Source organism: Lycium barbarum, chromosome 3, assembly GCF_019175385.1.
Source record: "Lycium barbarum isolate Lr01 chromosome 3, ASM1917538v2, whole genome shotgun sequence".
NCBI classification, from domain to species: domain Eukaryota; kingdom Viridiplantae; phylum Streptophyta; class Magnoliopsida; order Solanales; family Solanaceae; genus Lycium; species Lycium barbarum.
This window is the reverse complement of record NC_083339.1, coordinates 140773046-140793948: the sequence shown is the minus strand read 5'-3', so window position 1 is coordinate 140793948 and position 20903 is coordinate 140773046. Positions and strand designations below refer to the sequence as shown.

Below are 20903 nucleotides of genomic sequence, written 5' to 3'. Positions count from 1 at the left end.
TCTTTTCTTGTTTTGCATGAACACCGGAATCGACAAGTCTTACTTTAAGACTCGACGTCATCTCGCAAGACTTGAAACGTGCATACACATACTCAGTTGTGTCTCTCGCTCCGTCGAAATGCATGCGAGGAGAAATGACTCCAATGCTCCTCTATATTCTCTCGGCTGCTTATTAAATTATGTTTGCTTTGGTGGTATTTGTATTGGAATTATGTGACACTTTGTTTGTCTTTTGGCTATTCTAGTTAAGTAACAGAGTAGCTTTGATCTTATAGGAATTTTCATTTGGTTAACTGGTTTAAACACAGTAGTGGTGCTAAGATATATCAATATTACGTCTATTAAGTTTTATCAAGAATTGGTCAAATCTTTGTTGAAAATCTTCTGTTATATAATGTCCAAGAAGCTTTCACTTTTGTTGAAAATCAGTAATTTTTTTTTAATGGGATTTCCCTTTCGGTAATCACTTTTTCTTTTAAATCCTTTATGTTTGGGATCTTGCACTAATCCCATTTTGCCTTTTTTTTTTACTTCATAAACATAAACAAGCGTTTTAAAATCTGAAAAACCTTTTTTCCATTTTAATATTGACTTGTTGAGTATTTTATATTAAGTCGGTCAAGTCCAATGTTAATTTGAAACATATGAACATTTTCAGTTTACTTTTTCCCTTTTAAAAGTTTAAACAATTGAATTTTATATTCACACTTGGCCTTTTAATTGACTCTAAGTCCAGTCGGTTAACCATTGTTAATGAATCTTAAAGAATGCCTAATACCTTCCCTTTAGATTAATTGAACCCTTACCTAGAATCTTTAAGTTTCGTAGACTTTAAAATGGAGTTAACTTTAGACAATTACTTTAATAAATTTTAAGTGTCCTAATTCACCATAAATAATTAGGTGACGACTACTTTTACTTTAATTAATCTCGAAATTAACGGAATGTTGTAAACCATTTTGACTCTGGTTAAAATGGATTATAACAGTAATTATTTATGAGAGATAAAATCCGAAATAAGATGGTGTATGTCACACACCCAAAATGAGAAGAGACGTGACACAACATCTAATACCTGCTAATTTGTAACGAGCAAATTGATTTAGTGTAGTAACTACTCATTTCACCCGTGTATATAATTCATTTAATTTAAAACATTTCTAAAGGATAATAAAGTGAATAATATTGACTCAAAATCTAATGCGTCCAAATCAAGAAATAAAGATCAAGATGTCAATCGCAGAGCAATACAACCCATAACCCAAAATATAACACAATACTATATAAGGAGCTTTTATGACACTTCAAAAATTAATAGAAGTGTCCACATAACCCATTACCACAACACTTTTTGGTTTTCATGTCCTGTGTGAGTTTGCTACTACAATACTAATGAAATAAAAGTCACAGCCGGAAGACCAGAACTAAAAGCAAAAGAAAACAAGAAAAAGACATACTTTTTACATGAAAACAATTAAGTATAAAACAGATCACAGACCAGTGCTCTGAATACGGAATACACGAGCACAAGTATAGACTGAACAAAATGCTTGCAAAGTCATCAGCATCAAGAGCATAATCGCAGCCAAGAATGTGAGAAATTTCCATGATTCAAACACATAGAACTTCATGCATTTCCCAATCTTCACCCTCCATCTTCCGTTGTAAAACTTGTTAACATCTTCAATCACTTTATCCAGCAACTGCACTTTTGTTAACTTCACCGATTTACTCATCGAATTCCACAAATTCGCAACTTCATCGTCGCTCTTCAAACGGTTCAACACAATCCCTTTTTCTCTAAGCAATGCTACATCCTCCGCCGTATCAATAAGCCCATTCATTAATTCAGTGTAACGCGTAAAAAGCAATGGCCCTGATGCGTCACACACTTCGTATGCTACTAAGTTTCTTAAAATTACCTCCGTGTTTACATCTAGATTGATAGTAGGTAAATAAAATGCCATCTTTTTACCGTCGTAACTTATGCTTGTGATTCCTCCATTGGTAGCTACAAAATTTACCCCTGCTTTAGAAAGTTCACTTACTGAGGGCATGGCTATTTCCTCCACTAGAGGTGGGTTATTAGAATTTTCATTATCAGGATTCTCTTTTGTTTTTTCTTGTGAGAAGCATAGGTATTTCATGGGCAAAATTACTAGTTTTAATCCAGGAATATTTGAGAGAAGTTTCCAGGGCAGCTTGAACATGACTTTCATAGGTTTCGAAAATACTAATCTTTTGAGAAGACGTACCGGGCCTTTGTTTATTTTAACAAGTATCTTCCAAACTTCGTTCAGAAATTGTTTAACGTAACTTGATTTCCCAAAGGTACTCTTTTCACATTGATTTGTATCAGCTTGGTCCTTATCGCGATATTCTGTTATTTCAGAAGTTCCTAATTCCAGGTTGGGCACGATCATTTGGTACAAAAAGTCCAACAAATGAGCAGATTCTGTTACTTGAACCTCTGGGTAAATTTCAACCATTTTGAAAGGAGAAAGCTCCTTACAAAATCCCACTAGCATAGACATCAACATGTTGTCTGCCAACTCTAAAGATGAGAATTGGAGTTCCAAAATCTTCCTCAACACGAATAATGGGATTTGATTTTCAAGCATTGCCGAATCTCTAAGAATGGCGTTATGTGCTGATTTTCTTCCAGCAACATCAACTAAATGTGACATTGTTGAGGAAGAAATCGCTCGTGTTAGAACCTTACCTTCTTTAACGGCATAAATGTGAAGGAACTCGAGCAAAAACGAGGCGTCCACTGCCATCATCCAGGCAAGAGTTTCCCCATTAAAATTCAAGAACTTATGGTAACAGGCACGAATTCTTGACTCTAATTTTATCAGGTGTTCAACAAGATTCTGGAATTTGAGGTTTTGGAGTTGGTTCTGGGTTCTCTTTGCAGCAGCAAGTTTATACCTGTTGAACACATAATTAAGTTAATAAAAATGTGCTCTCTCCAAAAGTTCAAGATTGTCACACAATTCAGCATGATATATAGGCATCAGGGGCGGAGCCAGCCCTTCGGGTGTGGGTTCGGCCGAACCCACTAGCTTCTGTTCGAATCATATATTTGTATTAAATCTTTTGTCAAATATGTACAAATTATTAATTAAAAATTCAGTAACTTTAAATAATTAGAATCTCGAACCCACAAGCTTTGAATCCTGACTCCGCCTCTAACAGGCATAAGCTCCTTGGTTCAATTCAAGTCTCACCCCCTCCCACCCTCAAATAATCAAAAAGGGAATTTTCACCAAATAAAAAAGTATATTCTCTCTGACAATTTAAACTATGAAATGGTCATACAATTCAAACAATACCTTTCTATTTCGTAGAGTTCTGGACGCCAATAATGGTAAGGGCCTAATGCCACTTCTTGGGGCACGTAAGAATCGGGGTCGGTCACCATTAGGCTCTTGGGGACGTTAAAGATGCTCACTGGGACTTCCATGATTTCTTCAAGTTCATCATCCAGTGTTTGACGGATTTGAATAATCCATCGCCTCTCATCGAATTTTGGGGCCATGGCACGGGGTGAAAATGAGGACATGATATAATTTCTCTGTTTCTGAATAAAGAAATGGCAGTTTAATTTTGGCTTATTGAATGAATGGTGGAGTTAAGAAAATATGAAGCTTTAATTTATAAGTTTTAGGATAATAACGACACAAATATATATATATATAATTAAATGTTGTTTCAGAAAGTGCAATTTCACCAAACTTTAAAAGCATGTGATGGAATAAAGTGGTCGTTTGGTCCCAGCAAAAGGAATTAAGCTTGTCTTTTCCATGTTTTTAATTAAAAAAAACATGCCATTATCTCTTTCGTTCAGTTCTTACTCCAACTCATATTTAAACTGTTTAAAAGATGCCACAAAGAATGTGGACTGATACTACTTTTGATATGTATGATGCCACCACAACCTAAGCTATGATTTTTTTGCCACCACAACCTAAGCTATGATTTTTTTTCTCCTTTAAGTTTTTCTCTAATTTTCTTCTATTTGGCTGGCATTTACAGTGTTTTGGTTTGACGAATAGTATGATTAATGAAGAGCCAACTTCTCAATTAGGCTGATTCCTAAGCCCAATCTTTTGCAGCTAACGGTTACTCCGTGGAATTAGTCAAGGATAATTGTTGGTCTGGACACCTCGACTGATTAATAATCTGTAATAGTATTATAAACCGTGATGTTTGGACCAGCGTATACATACTCACCTTGATTAATTTTACATAATACATGTTATCTCCCATCCAAAAGCAAGAGAGGCCATTTTTTAATAGGTTTAAGTTTTCAGTTGCTTTTGCGCCTTTGAGTAGCGTTTAATGAACTTCACAATTACTAACTTTGAATAAACTAATCAGAAAATACTCCATCTGAATCACATGTTTTTAACAGTTTTTGATCATCTTTAAAGAGAGCTTATATATTAATCATACAGATGTTGACACGGCTGCTAGTCCAAGAAAATACTCCATCTGAATCACATGTTTTTAACAGTTTTTGACCATCTTTAAAGAGAGCTTATATATTAATCATATAGATGTTGACACGGCTGCTAGTCCAATAGGACAATTTTCTTCTTCCAACAACTTCCTGACTGGTGTATACTGTATATTGCTTAGTGGTAAACCCGTCAACCGGGTCAAACCGGACCGGACCGGTAACTGGTTACGGAACCGGCCAGTTTTCGGTTAAAAAACCGGAACCGGCCACCGGTTCCGGTTTACCGGTTACAAATCCAAAACCGGAACCGGTCCGGTTCAAACAGTCCAAAACCCCTTTTTTTTTTATTTTTTGTATAGTATATATATATATTATAGTATTTATTAGTATATTGTAGGTATATTTACATATGTCATATAAGTTTATAGTAAAGTTTAAATATTTCTGACTAACAGGCTAACAGCAAGTCAGCAATACAACATATACGTGTATATATATATATATACATATATATATATATACATAATTACATATTAAGTTATATGCTTAAGTTATACTACATATACCTAAAATATAGTAAGAATATACTTATATATATCAATATACTTAGGTTATATAACTTATATATATATATATATATATATATATGTTTAAGTTATATATATATTAATATATATATATATATATGTTTAAGTTATATGTATACTATATATTATAATTATATTCCAAATATATTTTATGTATACTATATATTCTTAATATATATTATATGTATACTTAATATATATTTGTATACTATACTTATATGTATACTATAACTTATATATATATATATATATATATGTTTAAGTTATACTTATATGTATACTATATGTATACTATATATTATAAGTATATTCCAAAATATTTTATGTATACTATATATTCTTAATATATATTATATGTATACTATACTTATATGTATACTATTTATTATAAGTATATTCCAAATATATTTTATGTATACTATATATTATTAATATATATTATATGTATACTTAATATATATTATATGTATAATATACTTATATGTATACTATAAGTATAAGTATATTCCAAATATATTTTATGTATACTACATATTCTTAATATATATTATATGTATACTATAAGTATAACTTAAACACACACACACACACACACACACACACACACACACACACACACATATATGTATACTATATATTATAAGTATATTCTTAGTATATTTTAGTTATTTTTCAAGTATATAACTTTCTAGTTTTTAATTTAAGTAGATGTATATCATAAGTATATTCTTAGTATATTTTAGGTATATTCCTAACTTAATATAAGTAAAAATATGAACACAAATAAATAGAAGAAAGCTCAATGAGCCATACATTTTATTCATTCTTGGATAACATTTATTTGCAAGTTGTAGTTTTTTTTTTTAACTTGCAAATAATACATGAGTTGTAAAGAAATAGTAGAATAATAAATTCACCAATTCTGAATCATTTCGTTAATTTTCCCTATATCATATTCGGCCATGGAGATATCTTCAAAGTCTTCCATTTGGTTCGGTCCACTTGCTATCAAATCTTCAATTTCTTCCTCTTCGCCTTCCTCCGCTTCTAAGTTTTGGTTGCGTCGCTCCGATCTAATCCAATCGCGAATGCACACTAGTACTTGCAAGCTAAAGCCGGATAATGAATGTCTATGGTCTCCAATTTGCTGTCTTCCTTGGCTAAATGCGCTCTCCGAAGCCACGGTTGATACTTGAACCGTAAGGATATCTCGAGTCATTCTTGAGAATATCGGATGACTTGCCTTGTACTTCTTCCACCATGCTAAGACGTCCAATTCATCCAGTTCCTTGATATCTACATTTGGCTGCATCAAATAAAAGTTATATTCATCAAAGTTTGCATTACAAGAAGAAGTTGGCTGTGAATGTAAAACTTTTAAATGCGACAAACCCGACAAGCCTTTTTTGCTACTTTGACAAGTAGTAGGGCGTGGAGCAACGGGTGTAGCACGTTCTTCCAAATTATAATAATGAGTAAAAACTTTTCTAAACTCGTCATCAATAGCGAGTTCGGCTTTAGCTAAAGATGGTTGAACTCCCTGTTCAATTTCTAAAAATGTATAAATTTGACCAACCAATGCTTTAGTATAAGACACTTTTAAACAAGGATTTAAAAGAGAACCCAAAATAAATAAAGTTGGGATGGGAAAAAAATACTTCTTAAATTTGATTATCATTTCAAAAATAGCCGCTTGATAACCGGGTTTAACATCTTCCCAATGCGTAAAATTTAACCAATCATCACTATTAATATTATATTTGTTGTTAACTTGTTGTATGGGAATCCTATACTCATATGCTTGTTGTAGCATAATGTAAGTGTAGTTCCACCTAGTCTCAATTTCTACTTGAATTTTCCTAGGTCTAAGGTTATTTTCCACACAATCATTCTTAAAATCTCTAAGTCTTCCCAATGCGTAAAATTTAACCAATCATCACTATTGAACACATTCTTTAACATCTTCCCAATGCATAAAATTTAACCAATCATCACTATTAATATTATATTTGTTGTGAACTTGTTGTACGGGAATCCTATACTCATATGCTTGTTGTAGCATAATGTAAGTGTAGTTCCACCTAGTCTCAATTTCTACTTGAATTTTCCTAGGTCTAAGGTTATTTTTCACACAAGCATTCTTAAAATCTCTAAGTCTTCCCCTATTAGCATTATAAAAAAAGAAACGCAACCGCATCTCTAACTTTTTGAATAGAATCGTCAAAACACACAAGACCATCTTTAACAATTAAATTTAAAATGTGACAACTACATCTTACATGAAAAATATTTCTTAGCGGAGGGTTTATTTCTCTTTTTAAAAGACCAATTGCCTTTGTATTATTAGAAGCATTATCTAAAGTAATACAGAGTGTTTTTCTATAAATATTAAAAAATCTCATAATAGTAGACATTGAATCCGCTAAAATTTTTCCATCGTGACGACCTTTTCCTTCATCATATAAAAAAGCTATAATTCTTTTTTGCATAACCCAATTGTCATCAACCCAATGACATGTAATAGCAAAAAAAATCTAACTTGTTAAGACTAAGACCCAAATCAGCGGTAAGAGAAACATTACAATTTAAAGAATTAAATACATGGCACAAATAAAATCTATATTTTTTATACAAATCTATAACATCCGCTCTACAAGTACTTCTAGGAATACCCTCAAATAACGGGTTATAACAACGTTGAATGTAAGTAACAAACCCCAAACCCGAGGGAAAGGAAAATGGTAAACAATCATAAGCTACCATTTTAGCTATTTCTACGCGTTCTTTTTTCTTGTCATACTTAAAATTTCTACCGGTTCGTGGGTCTATCGTTATTTGAATACCCCCCACATTTGAACCCGTTTGCTCTCCCCAAACATCCATATGTTTTTTTCTCATATGACCATTTAGTGTACCCGTTCCACCATCTTTACTAGTTCCTTGCCTAAAAGCAAATACTTGCCCACATAGGGTACATGTAACTGATTGGTTTTCCTATCCTTAGTCATAAATTTTCAAATTTTAGCGGTTGGCTTACGAGTTCTAGGCGGTTTGTCTTGTGTATGTGATTGTGCAGGACATGTATCTCCTATGGGATTTTCGGGGGGTTGTGTTTCATCATCATCATCAATTTCATTAAAAGTGTCGGTAAAATGTTGTTGCATTGCCTCATGACCTAAAAGTGGATTATTTCCACCAACATCAATACCTAAATTAGGTGTTTCTTCCACAAATGTTTCCTCATTAAGCCCACCCCTAACAATACCACTACTACTACCGGCACCACGTCTAAATCTCTTTGCCATTATTAAATAGACTTAATTTAAATCACAATCAAATAAATTACAAGAAAATAAATTGCAACAAATTAAATTGCGTAAATTAAATTGCGAAAAATAAAGATAGAGTTGGAACAAAGGTACCAAATAGCCGGATTAATTTCCAACAAAGTGAAGTCGGCTAGAATTGCAAATCCACCAAAGCTACTTCGGATTGTTGCAAAATCACCAACTCCACCAACAATATTATAATTGCAAAATTAATAATTGAAACTATAATAAGACTTTATAATATTTATTTGAGAGAAATTTAAAGTGGCTAATTATTGCAAAGTAACTATAATTAAGAGATTGAGATTTGAGAGAAAGAGAAGAGTGAATTGGTGTGGATTAAAATGAAAATGAAAAAGAGTTTATATAGGGGTGGGGGATGGGTTAAAGTGTTAAAAGAAAAAAGTTTGGGGGGTTGGGGGGGGGGGGGGGGGGAGGGGGGGCAAAAATTGAGTTTATGACCGTTTGGCAACGGCCATTTTTTCAAATGGACCATTGCCAACGGTCCAATAACAGACACAGCCCAGCCCCCAACGGCTATATTAAAAAAAAAAAACCGTTTAACCGGTTCCGGTTTCAAAAAAATCGAAACCGGACCGGTTGACGGGTTTACTTAGTGGTAGGTAATGTTTCGAAACAAAATCCATGACATGACCATTTTTTAATTGAGAAAAGCTGATAACATTTTCAATCGGATGTGAGCAAGTCACCTTTTGAGAAAATATAAACATTATAACTTGCATTTATTTTTATGTGAAACTAGTTTTAAGCGTACGTGCGTTGCACGTGTGTATCGCGTGAATAAATAAATAATTTATATAAAAAAAAAGTTTTTTCATTAAAATAAATACAATTGTCTAAATTATGAAAATGAAATGTGGGCATAATAGTTAAATTCAATATTTACTGAACATTCAAAAAATGTGACTTTAATTAAATTAATTAAATATTATTGGTAACTATAGATATTTTAGTATATGAGAGATAAATATATTATGTTGTGGTATCTCACATAAATCATAATATTTCTTTACAACGACGTCTTTAGCGTATGTTACGTTTTTATGTTTCGTAATGATTTCCTTTGGGTATACATAAAATTTAAAAATATATAAATATTATTAAACTATGTATATCTGACATGCAATTGTTAAGTGTCTATCACTTGCTTTTTGCTATTTTATATTCTGAAATATATTATTTGTCCTCAAATCTTATGAAAAATGTCCATGAAGACAAAAAAAATTATTTTAACAGAAACCCTAAGATCTTTACCATAAGAAAGACAAAATTTTGATGAAATATCTTCCTTTTAACAGTTGAGTCTCAAATTTTGATGTGCTTACTGCTTAATGGCGTCACATTATTAGTTTTTGTTTATCAGTTCTAAGCAATACCAAAAGATTAAATATTGAATTTAATTTGACTAATTTTGCTCATAAAGTTCCTTGATTAAATTTTATTTGTTTCTGACTATCTCAGGGTTTTTTTTTTTTTTTTTTTAAGTGAATAATGCTTCCCTTCCATTACGGTTGAATATCTTAGGTCTTCCACGTGATATCGGACATGGAACTCTTAGTCACTTATTTGAACGCGAGCTTTCTTAAGTTCCATGTATGTCACATTCTCATGCTGAGATTTTTCGTAATTTATAATAAGACTTAAATTTTGACAATTCTAATTTTCTGCAACATCCTCAATTTTAGCAAAAAGGGATAACTTTTTATACATACTAACTTTTCATATTTATCATATTGCATTGATTGTTTAAATAAAATTTTAATAGATTTTTAAGTCCTATATATTAGGAATTTTTATCAAATAAGGAAAGACTAATAATTAAATTTTAGTTGATCTTAATTCATAAATATTAAGAAAATAATTAAAAGCCTATTTAATAAAAAGACAATTCGCGTTATATAGTTCAAATAAAAGAAGGATTCATATAATCAAAATTTTAATTGATTTCGAACTCCTAAATATTAAAAAAATTCTCACACTTAAATATATATCTGGTTACTTTTCATTATTTCTAGAAAGAATAAATGAATTAGCCCTCACATATCAACTTTTTCTACATTCAATGACTAACTTCCTTCTCATACACTCAACAATCGTACAAATTGTATGAATATGTAATCAAATCTCAGGGTTGGAGGTTAATCATAGAATAATTAATTAACAGACCAAAGGCTGACAATTAGTCTTGCACTTATATTTTTGTAAAAAAATAATAACTATACTTCAAGATATCTAGCATTCCAAATTAAAATTTTACTTTGGATTGATTTGGATTCTAAAACTTTTCCATATTGAATGAGAAGTTTTTACTTTGAAGACTTAGTTTTAGGATTTCTTACATAATTCAAAATTAAAATTTTAATTGTTTCAAGTTCTAAATATTGGGAAAATAATTAAATTATAATAATACAAAAATAATTTTCTAACAAATAGATCATAGCATGACATGAAAAAATTATTGGTATTCAAAGAATGAAAACAATATCAATAATACTTCTGCAAATAAATGAATAACCCTAAACTTACCAGAAGTATCACAAATGGGTTGAACTCAAACTTTCGTATGAAATAAAAAATAATAGCCTCAATATAATTTTAATGTCATAAATAGGAGAAAAAAATATTAATTTACAATCTTGTCTGATGTGAAATTTCTTATGAAACAACAAATAACAGCTTCACTCGATCTTTCTTATGAAACAACAAATAACAACTTCAATATGATTTTTATTAATTTTATTGTCCTAAATATTATAAAAAATATTAATTTACAGTTTTGTCTAATGTGAATTGATTCAAATCAATTATTAAGAGAAAATTCAAGTGATTAAAGAAATAATTACCTTTAGAAAAGTGGATATATCAATAATAGATATAGCTTGTTCAAAGTGTTTCAATTTTCTAACAAATATGTTTATATTACACGAAGAATTCATGTGAAGTACGTACAATAAGCAAATTAAGATACGTAGTAATTCTTTTTCAAATTCCTCACATTAGTAATTCTTTTTCTTTAAAATTGACAATTTTTTTTTTGTATCAAAACTAAGTATATAAAAAAAGGAAAAGATACAGGAAAATTACCTGATCATGCAAGACAATGTCGCATCATCACCGGATTGGAGCACAATATGTATTCCTCATAGTTAAATATTACTCTGGTTCTTTCCAATATTTTGGGAAAGAAAAATCAAATCAGCTCTCACATATTAGTATAAATTATTACATTTGATGACTAACTTTTTTCTCACATATATATTTAACAATCCTAGAAATCATAATGAATTTTTAATTATTTTTAATACTGAGGTCGAGTGTTATTAGCTCAGACGATGAGATATTTGTCATTTATAGTTGAGATCGAAAGTTCAAATTCCATCAATAGCAGAGCGTTCTCTTCTCCTTTTCCCCTTCCTCCTCCCCCTAGATATTTAAAAAGATAACACTAATGCATTACCAATTAAAATTTAATCACTCAGCTTTTTGATATAACTATTTCACAATAAAGGAGGAAAAAGATGGGCACAAGAATATGTTTTAGGATAAAAGGGGGGAAAATTATAAAGAGAGTAACATACCATAGCTTCAAAAAAATTCCTTGATGCTACAATTTGCTTTTTTCCAATGTATAGGATGCCCATGGAATTACTTTTCTCCTATAATCTAGTTAATAATGAAGATATTTAGAAATATGAGTGTTAGAGTATGTAAATATTTAGTCACATATATTTTGTAATCTTCTATTTTAGGATAGCATATGTTAGAATCCATTAGTCAAATTAGTTCCTAATTTGTAGCCTACAATTATGTTGTACATGATGTATATTAACCTATGGAATGAATGAGAATAGACACGGCAAATATTCTCTTACATGGTATCAGACTAGGTCTCTCCTAAAACCCTAGCAACCTAAACCCTAGCCGCCGACCACCTAAACCCTAGCTGCCGACAATTTTTTTGTCTTCCTTCTCTTCGGCCCTTCCTCCTCCTCTTCTCCATGGCTGACACGTCCAAGTTGCACCCTGCGACTACAATCACCAATATCAAATCATGCATTCATATTGTTCTTGACTATGAAGGAAGCCAATACAACAACTGGGCTACCCTCTTCAAGCTCCATTGCCGAGCAAACTTGGTAATCGACCACATACTACCTCCTGCCTCCCCCACCGTGCCACCACCGGCAACGGCAGCCGAGAAACTTGCTACGAAGGCTCTATGGGAACGGTTAGATGACATTGTTCGTCAATGGATATATGGTACAATATCGAATGATCTTCTTAACACGATCATTCATCAAGAGGACACCGCAGCCGAGGCATGGAATCGTCTTGTTCATCTCTTTCAGGACAACAAATCGGCTAGGGCTCTTGCTCTTGATGCAAAATTCCCCAACACCAAATTGGTGGATTTTCCGAATGTGAAAGCATACTGCACCAGGCTAAAAGTTCTTGCAGACAATCTCGCAAACGTCGGCCACAAAGTTTCGGACGAACGACTTGTGCTTCGTCTTCTGCGAGGATTATCGGAGGAATATAAAACCTTTCGAACGACGGTACAGCACCACACTCCTCTCCCATATTTTGACGTTGTCCGGTCGATGCTCGAACTTGAGGAAGACAGCCATGGCAAGGACGTCATCCACGGCTCCGGGTCGAATGCTGCTCTCGTTTCCCACAATATTAATACTCATAATTTTTCTAGTAATGGCCAGTCCAAAAATTCTGAAAATGGTTTCAATAATCGAGGAAATTCTCATAATCGCGGAAAGAAGAACAACCGCGGTCGCGGCGGCGGAAACCACAACAGCAACCGCGGTGGCGCAGGAAACGGGCAGAGCAGCAGCGGGGGCAGCCGGCACAACGCCCAGGGCAATCTGCCCGCCGCGTCGCCGAACCAAGAGGCTGCTGCCCAGTCATGGTTTTAACCCCCTTGGGCTACTTGGAGGCCTCAGCCGTGGGCCACTCCACCGTGCCCCTACCCCACCACTGGCTGGCAGCAGCCTCGCGGGTGGCAGCAGCAGTCATGGCCAGCCCAGTCCCAGCCAGGTATTCTTGGTGCTCGTCCTCCTCAGTCGTTCTACTCAGCAGCCTCGTCATCACATGGTGGGTATGCGCCCATGGATATTGATCAACCTATGGATACAACGTCGTTAAATCCGCCCGATGACAACAATTGGTACATGGACACCGGAGCCATATCTCACATGACCAACTCCCAAGGTACTCTCTCATCTTACTATCAATTGAGCAAAAATAATGGCATTGTTGTTGGTAATGGTAACATGATTCCGATTCGTGGTTATGGTCATACTTCCCTTCAAGTAAATCCCTCCCTAAACCTGACAAATGTTTTACAAGCACCTAAACTCATCAAAAACCTTATTTCCGTTCGTAAATTTACTATCGATAATATGGTTTCTGTTGAATTTGATCCTTTTGGATTTTCTGTGAAGGATTTACGGACGGGGAGCAAACTCATGAGATGTGAGAGTTCGGGTGATCTTTATCCATTCTTCAAAAATCATCGAGCCATCTCGTCTTCCGCACCATCTGCTTTTAGTGTCATCTCTCCTCATATCTGGCACTCCCGTTTAGGTCATCCAGGGGATGTTATTCTTAGTTCTTTACGTAGTAGTAATTTGATTGAATGTAATAAGGCTTGAAACAATGTTTGTCATTCTTGCCCTCTGGGGAAATTAATTAAATTGCCTTTTTATGACTCTCTTTCAACTACTACTATGCCCTTTGACATTGTTCACAATGATTTATGGACTTCACCTATTCTTAGCTCTTCTGGTCACAGATATTATGTTTTATTTCTTGACAATTACACTAATTTTCTTTTGACTTTTCCCATCAAAACAAAGTCCCAAGTTTATAATTGTTTCTTGTCTTTCCGGATTTTCATTCGCACTCAGTTTGAAAAAGAAATCAAAACTTTTCAATGTGACAACGGGCGTGAATTTGATAATGGTCCTTTTCATAAATTTTGTGAACAAAACGGAATGCTTTTCCACTTTTCTTGTCCCCACACTTCCCCCCAAAATGGTAAGGCGGAGCGGAAAATTAAATCCATCAATAATATTGTTCGTACACTCCTTGCCCATGCATCTATGCCCCCCTCCCATTGGCATCACGCCTTGGCCATGGCAACGTACCTACACAATATTCTCCCTTCTAAAATCTTAGCATATAAGACACCCACTCACATTATTTATCAAAAGAATCCATCATACTCTCATCTCCGAGTCTTTGGCTGTCTATGCTTTCCTCTCTTTCCCTCCACACAAATTCATAAGCTGCAATCTACGTCCACTCTGTGTGTTTTCCTAGGATATCCTTCCAATCATCGGGGGTACAAATGCTATGATTTATCAAGCCGAAAAATAATCATAGCCCGGCATGTGTGGTTTGATGAAAGTTCCTTTCCATTTTCATAAATAAATACTCCATCTCCTACCTCGTATGAGTTTTTGGGTGCTGATAATTCCCCATTGAGAATCCATTTGTTGCATGACCAGGCTACTGCTCCGCTAATGCAGCCCCCTCCCTCTCCTGCAACCCATCACCCGAGCTCGCCCACCTCCTCTCCTTCATCGTCGATTTCCCAGCAGTGCACCCCCACTGCCCCAGCTGCCCGCCAACTTCTTCCTCTTCCTGCCACGGCCCAACCGGCAGTCCCCCCACTGCCAGCCCCTCCTTCTCCCTCGCTGTCCCACCACGGCAGCAGCCCCCTCCCTGCCAGCCCCCCATCCGTTCATCGCATGACTACACGTAGTCAACATGGGATTTTTAAGACGAACTTGAAATACCATAATCAACCCTTAAGTGCCACTAACAATTCCATCTCCCCCATTCCCCGGAATCCCGTTGGTGCCCTTAATGACCCGAATTGGAAAAATGCTATGCAAGATGAATATAATGCTCTTATTGATAGTAAGACTTGGGAGTTGTCCCTCGTCCTCCAAACGCTAATATTATTCGGTCTTTATGGATTTTTCGGCATAAAAAAAATCTGATGGTTCTTTTGAGAGGCATAAAGCCCGTCTGGTAGGTGATGGCAGGTCTCAACGGGAAGGTGTTGATTGTGACGAGACTTTCAGTCCAGTGGTCAAGCCGGCAACTATCAGTGTGGTTCTTACTATTGCTTTATCTCACTCTTGGCTTATTCACCAACTTGATGTAAAAAATGCTTTTTTACATGGCAATTTGAGTGAGACCGTCTATATGTATCAGCCTCTGGGATTTCGGGATCCGGCTCGTCCTGATCATGTCTGTCTCTTGCATAAGTCTCTTTATGGTTTGAAACAGGCACCACGGGCTTGGTATCGGCGTTTTGCTGAATATGTGGCAACCATTGGTTTCTCGCATAGTACATCTAACAACTCTCTCTTCACTTATTGTCGTGGAAAGGATACTGCTTACATTTTGTTATATATGGATGATATTATTCTAACTGCATCTTCAGACTCTCTCAAACTCGGTATTATGTCCAAGTTAGCTACGGAATTTGCAATGAAAGACTTGGGTCCGTTGAGCTATTTTTTGGGGATTGCTGTCTCCCGGGACAAAAATAGTCTATTTATGTCTCAGAGTTCTTATGCAGAGGATATTCTTAACAGGGCAGGCATGTCACAGTGTAAGCCTTGTCCCACTCCAGTTGACACAAAAGGCAAACTCATCGCTTCTTCAAGCGCCCTGTATGAGGATCCTACGAAGTATCGTCGTCTGGAAGGTGCTTTGCAATACTTGACATTTACTCGGCCAGACATATCATACGCCGTCCAACAAGTTTGCTTGTTTATGCATGATCCCAAAGTTCAGCATATGGAAGCATTAAAACGCATTTTGCGTTACATTCGAGGTACGATTGACTTTGGCACACATTTATACAAAACCTCTCTACAGTCACTACTATCATATACCGATGCTGATTGGGGAGGATGTCCAGAAACTCGACGCTCCACATCGGGTTATTGTGTCTATCTTGGGGATAACTTGATTTCTTGGTCTTCCAAGCGCCAACCTACTCTATCTAAATCTAGTGCTGAAGCTGAGTACAGAGGGGTTGCTAATGTTGTCTCTGAATCTTGTTGGATTAGAAATCTGTTGCTTGAACTCAATTGTCCTATTCGTAAAGCAACTTTGGTCTATTGTGACAATGTGAGTGCCATTTATTTGTCTGGAAACCCGGTACAACACCAACGTACCAAGCATATTGAAATGGACATTCACGTTGTTCGTGAGAAGGTTAGACATGGAGAGGTTCGTGTCCTACATGTTCCGTCCCGTTATCAAATTGCCGACATCTTCACCAAAGGTCTTCCGCGCGTACTATTTGATGATTTTCGGGACAGTCTAACCGTTCGTAAACCTACCGCTTCGACTGCGGGGGTGTGTTAGAGTATGTAAATATTTAGTCACATATATTTTGTAATCTTCTATTTTAGGATAGCATAAATTAGAATCCATTAGTCAAATTAGTTCCTAATTTGTAGCCTACAATTATGTCGTACATGATGTATATTAACCTATGGAATAAATGAGAATAGACACGGCAAATATTCTCTTACAATGAGTGTTACATAAACTTTATATAAACAAAAGTCAACATGAGATTAACTTATATCACCACATATGAATGCTTTGTTATGAAACTATCACGAAGATTAGACAACATTAAGTAACAAAAAGATACTCGTCGTAATTGATTTTAATTCAAAAAACAAATAATTATAAAATATTAATGCTAAAAAAAAGAACCTGAAATCCATAAGCTGGAGACCCAGTAGGCAATAACGAAAGCTAATAAATTAGATCAAGTACCACAAGTTAGAGAGAGAGAAAAAAAACTCTTAAAGAAATTGACTTACTGGTCAACAAATTTATGCATGCAGTGGATTAAAAGGAAACCTAAAGAGCTAAGAAGAGATGAATGCCTATAATAACGAAGGTAAGCTCGAACCAGTGCTATTTACCTTAATCTCACGCTATTGCTTGTGAAACTGAGAATGATTTTATTGGGTCCAGAAATATATTTTAGGTTAAAGACGTTTACCAGAAATATTACATGCCATAGGACATTATATCACTTAGAGTCCAATGTAAATTAGGACTCCTTAACCTTTATGATTTACCATAAGTCGTAGTCGACATATGGTTGGTTTTGAAAGTCCTAATATATATTAATTTAATTAATTGTAAAACCCTTATGTGGTCCTAAATTATAGGGAAAATAATTAAGTATTTATATTTTAAATATTTGGAGAATGGTGAAATGACTATTTTGTCAACTGCAGGGTCTTTTAATGAAGGACAAAAAGTTCAATCAACATTTCTAAGGCTCTTAACACTTTTAATATAGTATAGATTAGAATTAACATCGCATGAAACTTTTTATATAGGTTCACATAAATCAAAAGCAAAGAGAATCAAAGAGTATCTCCATTATAACACCTCGTGCTAAGGGACTAGAAAAGAACATATTAACATGACAAGTCGATACCTTACACCAACAATGCAGTTCGTCCGTCGAGGTATTTTCCAAAGCATTAAATGTCTATCTTTTTATTAAAATACCCATAACGAATTTACGATCACTAACAATGATATCTTTCTCTTTAGGCAATTTTAGTTCTCCTCTACCAAGTGATTGGAGCTTCCCAGTCCTAAAGCTAGTGTCATCCATTCATAAAACTGAAATCATGTAAACCTAAAAAAAAATTAAAAAAAATAAATAACGAACTAGCTTAATACCATTTTCAATTGCCGAACCTCAAAGTCTGTTGGAATACCATCAAAATGCTCTCTTTTTGCTTCTTAAGAATTGACTGGACCCAAACACTTCTAAAATGAATTGTGCACAGAAAAACCCAACACTAAAGATGGGACAGATCAGCATAAATATTTTAAGAGCCTGTTTGGAAAGCCACCTGGTAATTGGAATTGGTGTAATTACTACCCTAGTAATTACACAGCCTAGTAATTACACAGTATTATAATTACAATGACATGTTTGTTTGTCATAATGTAATTACAAGCGTGTTGTTTGATTGCACAAGTGTAATTACACAGTTAGTTTAATTTAAAAATAACATTTCATTATAAAAAATTTAAAATTAATATTTAAAAAATATGTGCCTTTATAAATGACATTAAATTAGTTATTTAATAATACATCGTTTCTTGAAAATATGTCAATTAATAATCATATATTTATAACTAATATTGTAAAAAATAATTGATATATAATTTCGAATTAATAATATTTTTATTTTAATTGATTATAAAACTTAAAAGCATACTTTTTTTGTGAAAACATCATGAGATTGGATGTTTGACAAAAAAAGAATATTTATAAATATAATGCCATAACATTGTTCAAATGTTTAACAAAATTCTATCAAATGTAAGTGAAAAATAAACAGCATGCAATGTGAAATAACAAGTCAATAGTACTAAAGCAAATATTTTTAAAATCGAAAATATAACCCAAATTCAAAATCCAAAAGAAAAAAATTTAACATGATACTCTTATCTCAAATTCCAACATTACATAAATAAGTTTCAACATAACATAAGTAAATACTCCTATAATTCAAAAGAAAGGAAAAATATAAGTTTATAACCTCATTCACAACGAAACTCTACTTTAATAACGTCACTTATTATATGTCAAGTTTGTTAATGACTCATTCTTTCTAATATTAAGAGATGTAGTTTCAAAAATTAGACTATTAACACGGTTATGCTACATGAATAAATAAAAAACTAAAAAAAAATACGAGCGATTACATGGAACCACAAGAAGTAAAAGTTGAGAATGAGAAGAAAGGAAATGAAATATAAATACCATAAAAATAAAAATATATTTTAAAAAATAAAAATAATTAAAAAGTAAAAATAAAAAGAAATTAAATAATAGAAATAAAAAATAAATCAGAAAAGAGAAGAAATTAAAATAAAATTAAAAAGAAATAAACTAAAAGGTAACCCCGTAATTACAGGGTGTAATTACACCCACTACTCAGCGCCCCCCCCCCCCCCCCCCTCCCCCCGCGAGAATTGGAGAGTGTAATTATACCCTCTCAATTATACCTAATTCCCACCTAACTGTGTAATTACCTGGTCAAACAAACAGACCAAACTGTGTAATTACATCCGATTTCAATTACCCGGGTGGCTTTCCAAACAGGCCTAAGAGTAGTAGAATAGGATTCTGAGGCCAGCCAATAGGGAAGAAGAAGTTAATGATTGTCGCACATTCTTACCCATTGCAATTGGAGGGAATACTTTTATTTACATCAGTGTATAAATCCAACACATAATTTAGGACAGACCTAAACACAGTTTTGATTGAGCTACATCAGTTCTCTATGAGAGATTTGGAAGAAAAGGGAATAAATTTAAGTCGTCTAACAATGAAACAGAGAGAGGAGGATGCGAGGAGAATGTTGACCATAGTTAAGATGATTAAGTTAAAAAATGAATCCTATCCATTGATTTGCAAGCTGAACACGTGTCAATATTTTAAGATACAACTGGACGAAATGGAGGAGATACTCACTAGAGGGGAGCCGAGTCCACAAAAATACCCTCCTTAAAATGCTCCGCCTTTAACCTTTTGACTCATGCTCTTATTTCTAACGGCTTCATTAAAATAAAATAATAAAATCATTTTTTATTACATGACCTAATCTAATTGACCCAAATTTAAACCGTCTCAATTTTTTTTTTTAAAAGCAACCCTATACTTTGACCCGACCCCATTGAAAAAATCTCTACCACCACCATGTCAAAGATCTAATCTCTCTTCTTTTAAAATAACATCTCTTCTTCTAAATTGAAACTTCAAGCTTCATTGATGACTTCCATGCAGTTTTCAGTTTTTTTTTTTATGAGGTTCTAAGCTCCAATTCTATGATTATTCTTTCTACCAACTTGAAAAATAGTATCACCTAATGATTTTAACATCCAAATTCACAAATATGGAAATTTCGAGGCAAGCTTGAAAAGCTCCTTGAATGATTGCTTTAGTTCACTTCTTCAATGGAGTTTTTTTTTCCCAAGTATACTCAATCACACTTGAGCTTAAAAATTTCAATAGACCAAGTTCCAATCGCCAGCAAATCTCAAAATCAAAATTTAAAATTGAGCTGAATATTTGTCTAAAAATATCTGAATTTGTGGAGGTTTCATGAGTTTAAAAGTATTTTTTCCAGTATTCAATTAGATTTCAACACAAATAAAATGAATAAACAATCTAAAATCAGATTCAAAGTCAAACAACCCAAAAATGACTGACTTCTCGATTTCGAAGCTCACAAAAATAAGAAGAGAATGAAGAAGATGCTGATGTTGGCAATCAACTAATTCTTTTGTTTCCAATACTAGTGTTTCTGTAAGGGGTCCACGGGGGTGGCCCGAGACGGAGTTGTTCGTCCGAGGAAAGGGACTGGTCTCCGGCTTTAATTGGGGATTTTCTCCTTGGTTCATTGG

The 20903-nt window shown here is 34.0% G+C and overlaps 2 protein-coding genes across 2 annotated transcripts; one reads left to right on the top strand and one right to left on the bottom strand.

Annotated features, from left to right (window-relative positions):
- Positions 1-1237: 1237 nt before the first annotated feature.
- Positions 1238-3664, bottom strand: LOC132634308 (putative UPF0481 protein At3g02645). Its single transcript, XM_060350578.1, has 2 exons — positions 3336-3664; positions 1238-2931 (listed from the first exon to the last, which is right to left on the bottom strand). Exons 1-2 carry the CDS (start codon positions 3563-3565, stop codon positions 1491-1493), a joined length of 1671 nt encoding a protein of 556 aa, XP_060206561.1. The 5' UTR covers positions 3566-3664; the 3' UTR covers positions 1238-1490.
- Positions 3665-12400: 8736 nt separating this feature from the next.
- LOC132631487 (uncharacterized) lies at positions 12401-13330 on the top strand. The gene has a single exon (XM_060347063.1). The coding sequence runs from the start codon at positions 12401-12403 to the stop codon at positions 13328-13330; it is 930 nt and encodes a 309-aa protein (XP_060203046.1).
- The last annotated feature ends 7573 nt before the right edge of the window (positions 13331-20903 follow it).

Excerpts from the sequence above, each read along its gene's own strand:
- LOC132631487 (XM_060347063.1), top strand. The coding sequence starts at position 12,401 with ATGGCTGACACGTCCAAGTTGCACCCTGCGACTACAATCACCAATATC.
- LOC132634308 (XM_060350578.1), bottom strand. The coding sequence starts at position 3,565 with ATGTCCTCATTTTCACCCCGTGCCATGGCCCCAAAATTCGATGAGAGG. Across the intron at positions 2,932-3,335 it reads GAACTCTACGAAATAGAAAG|GTATAAACTTGCTGCTGCAA; the intron begins GTATTGTTTGAA and ends TGTGTTCAACAG.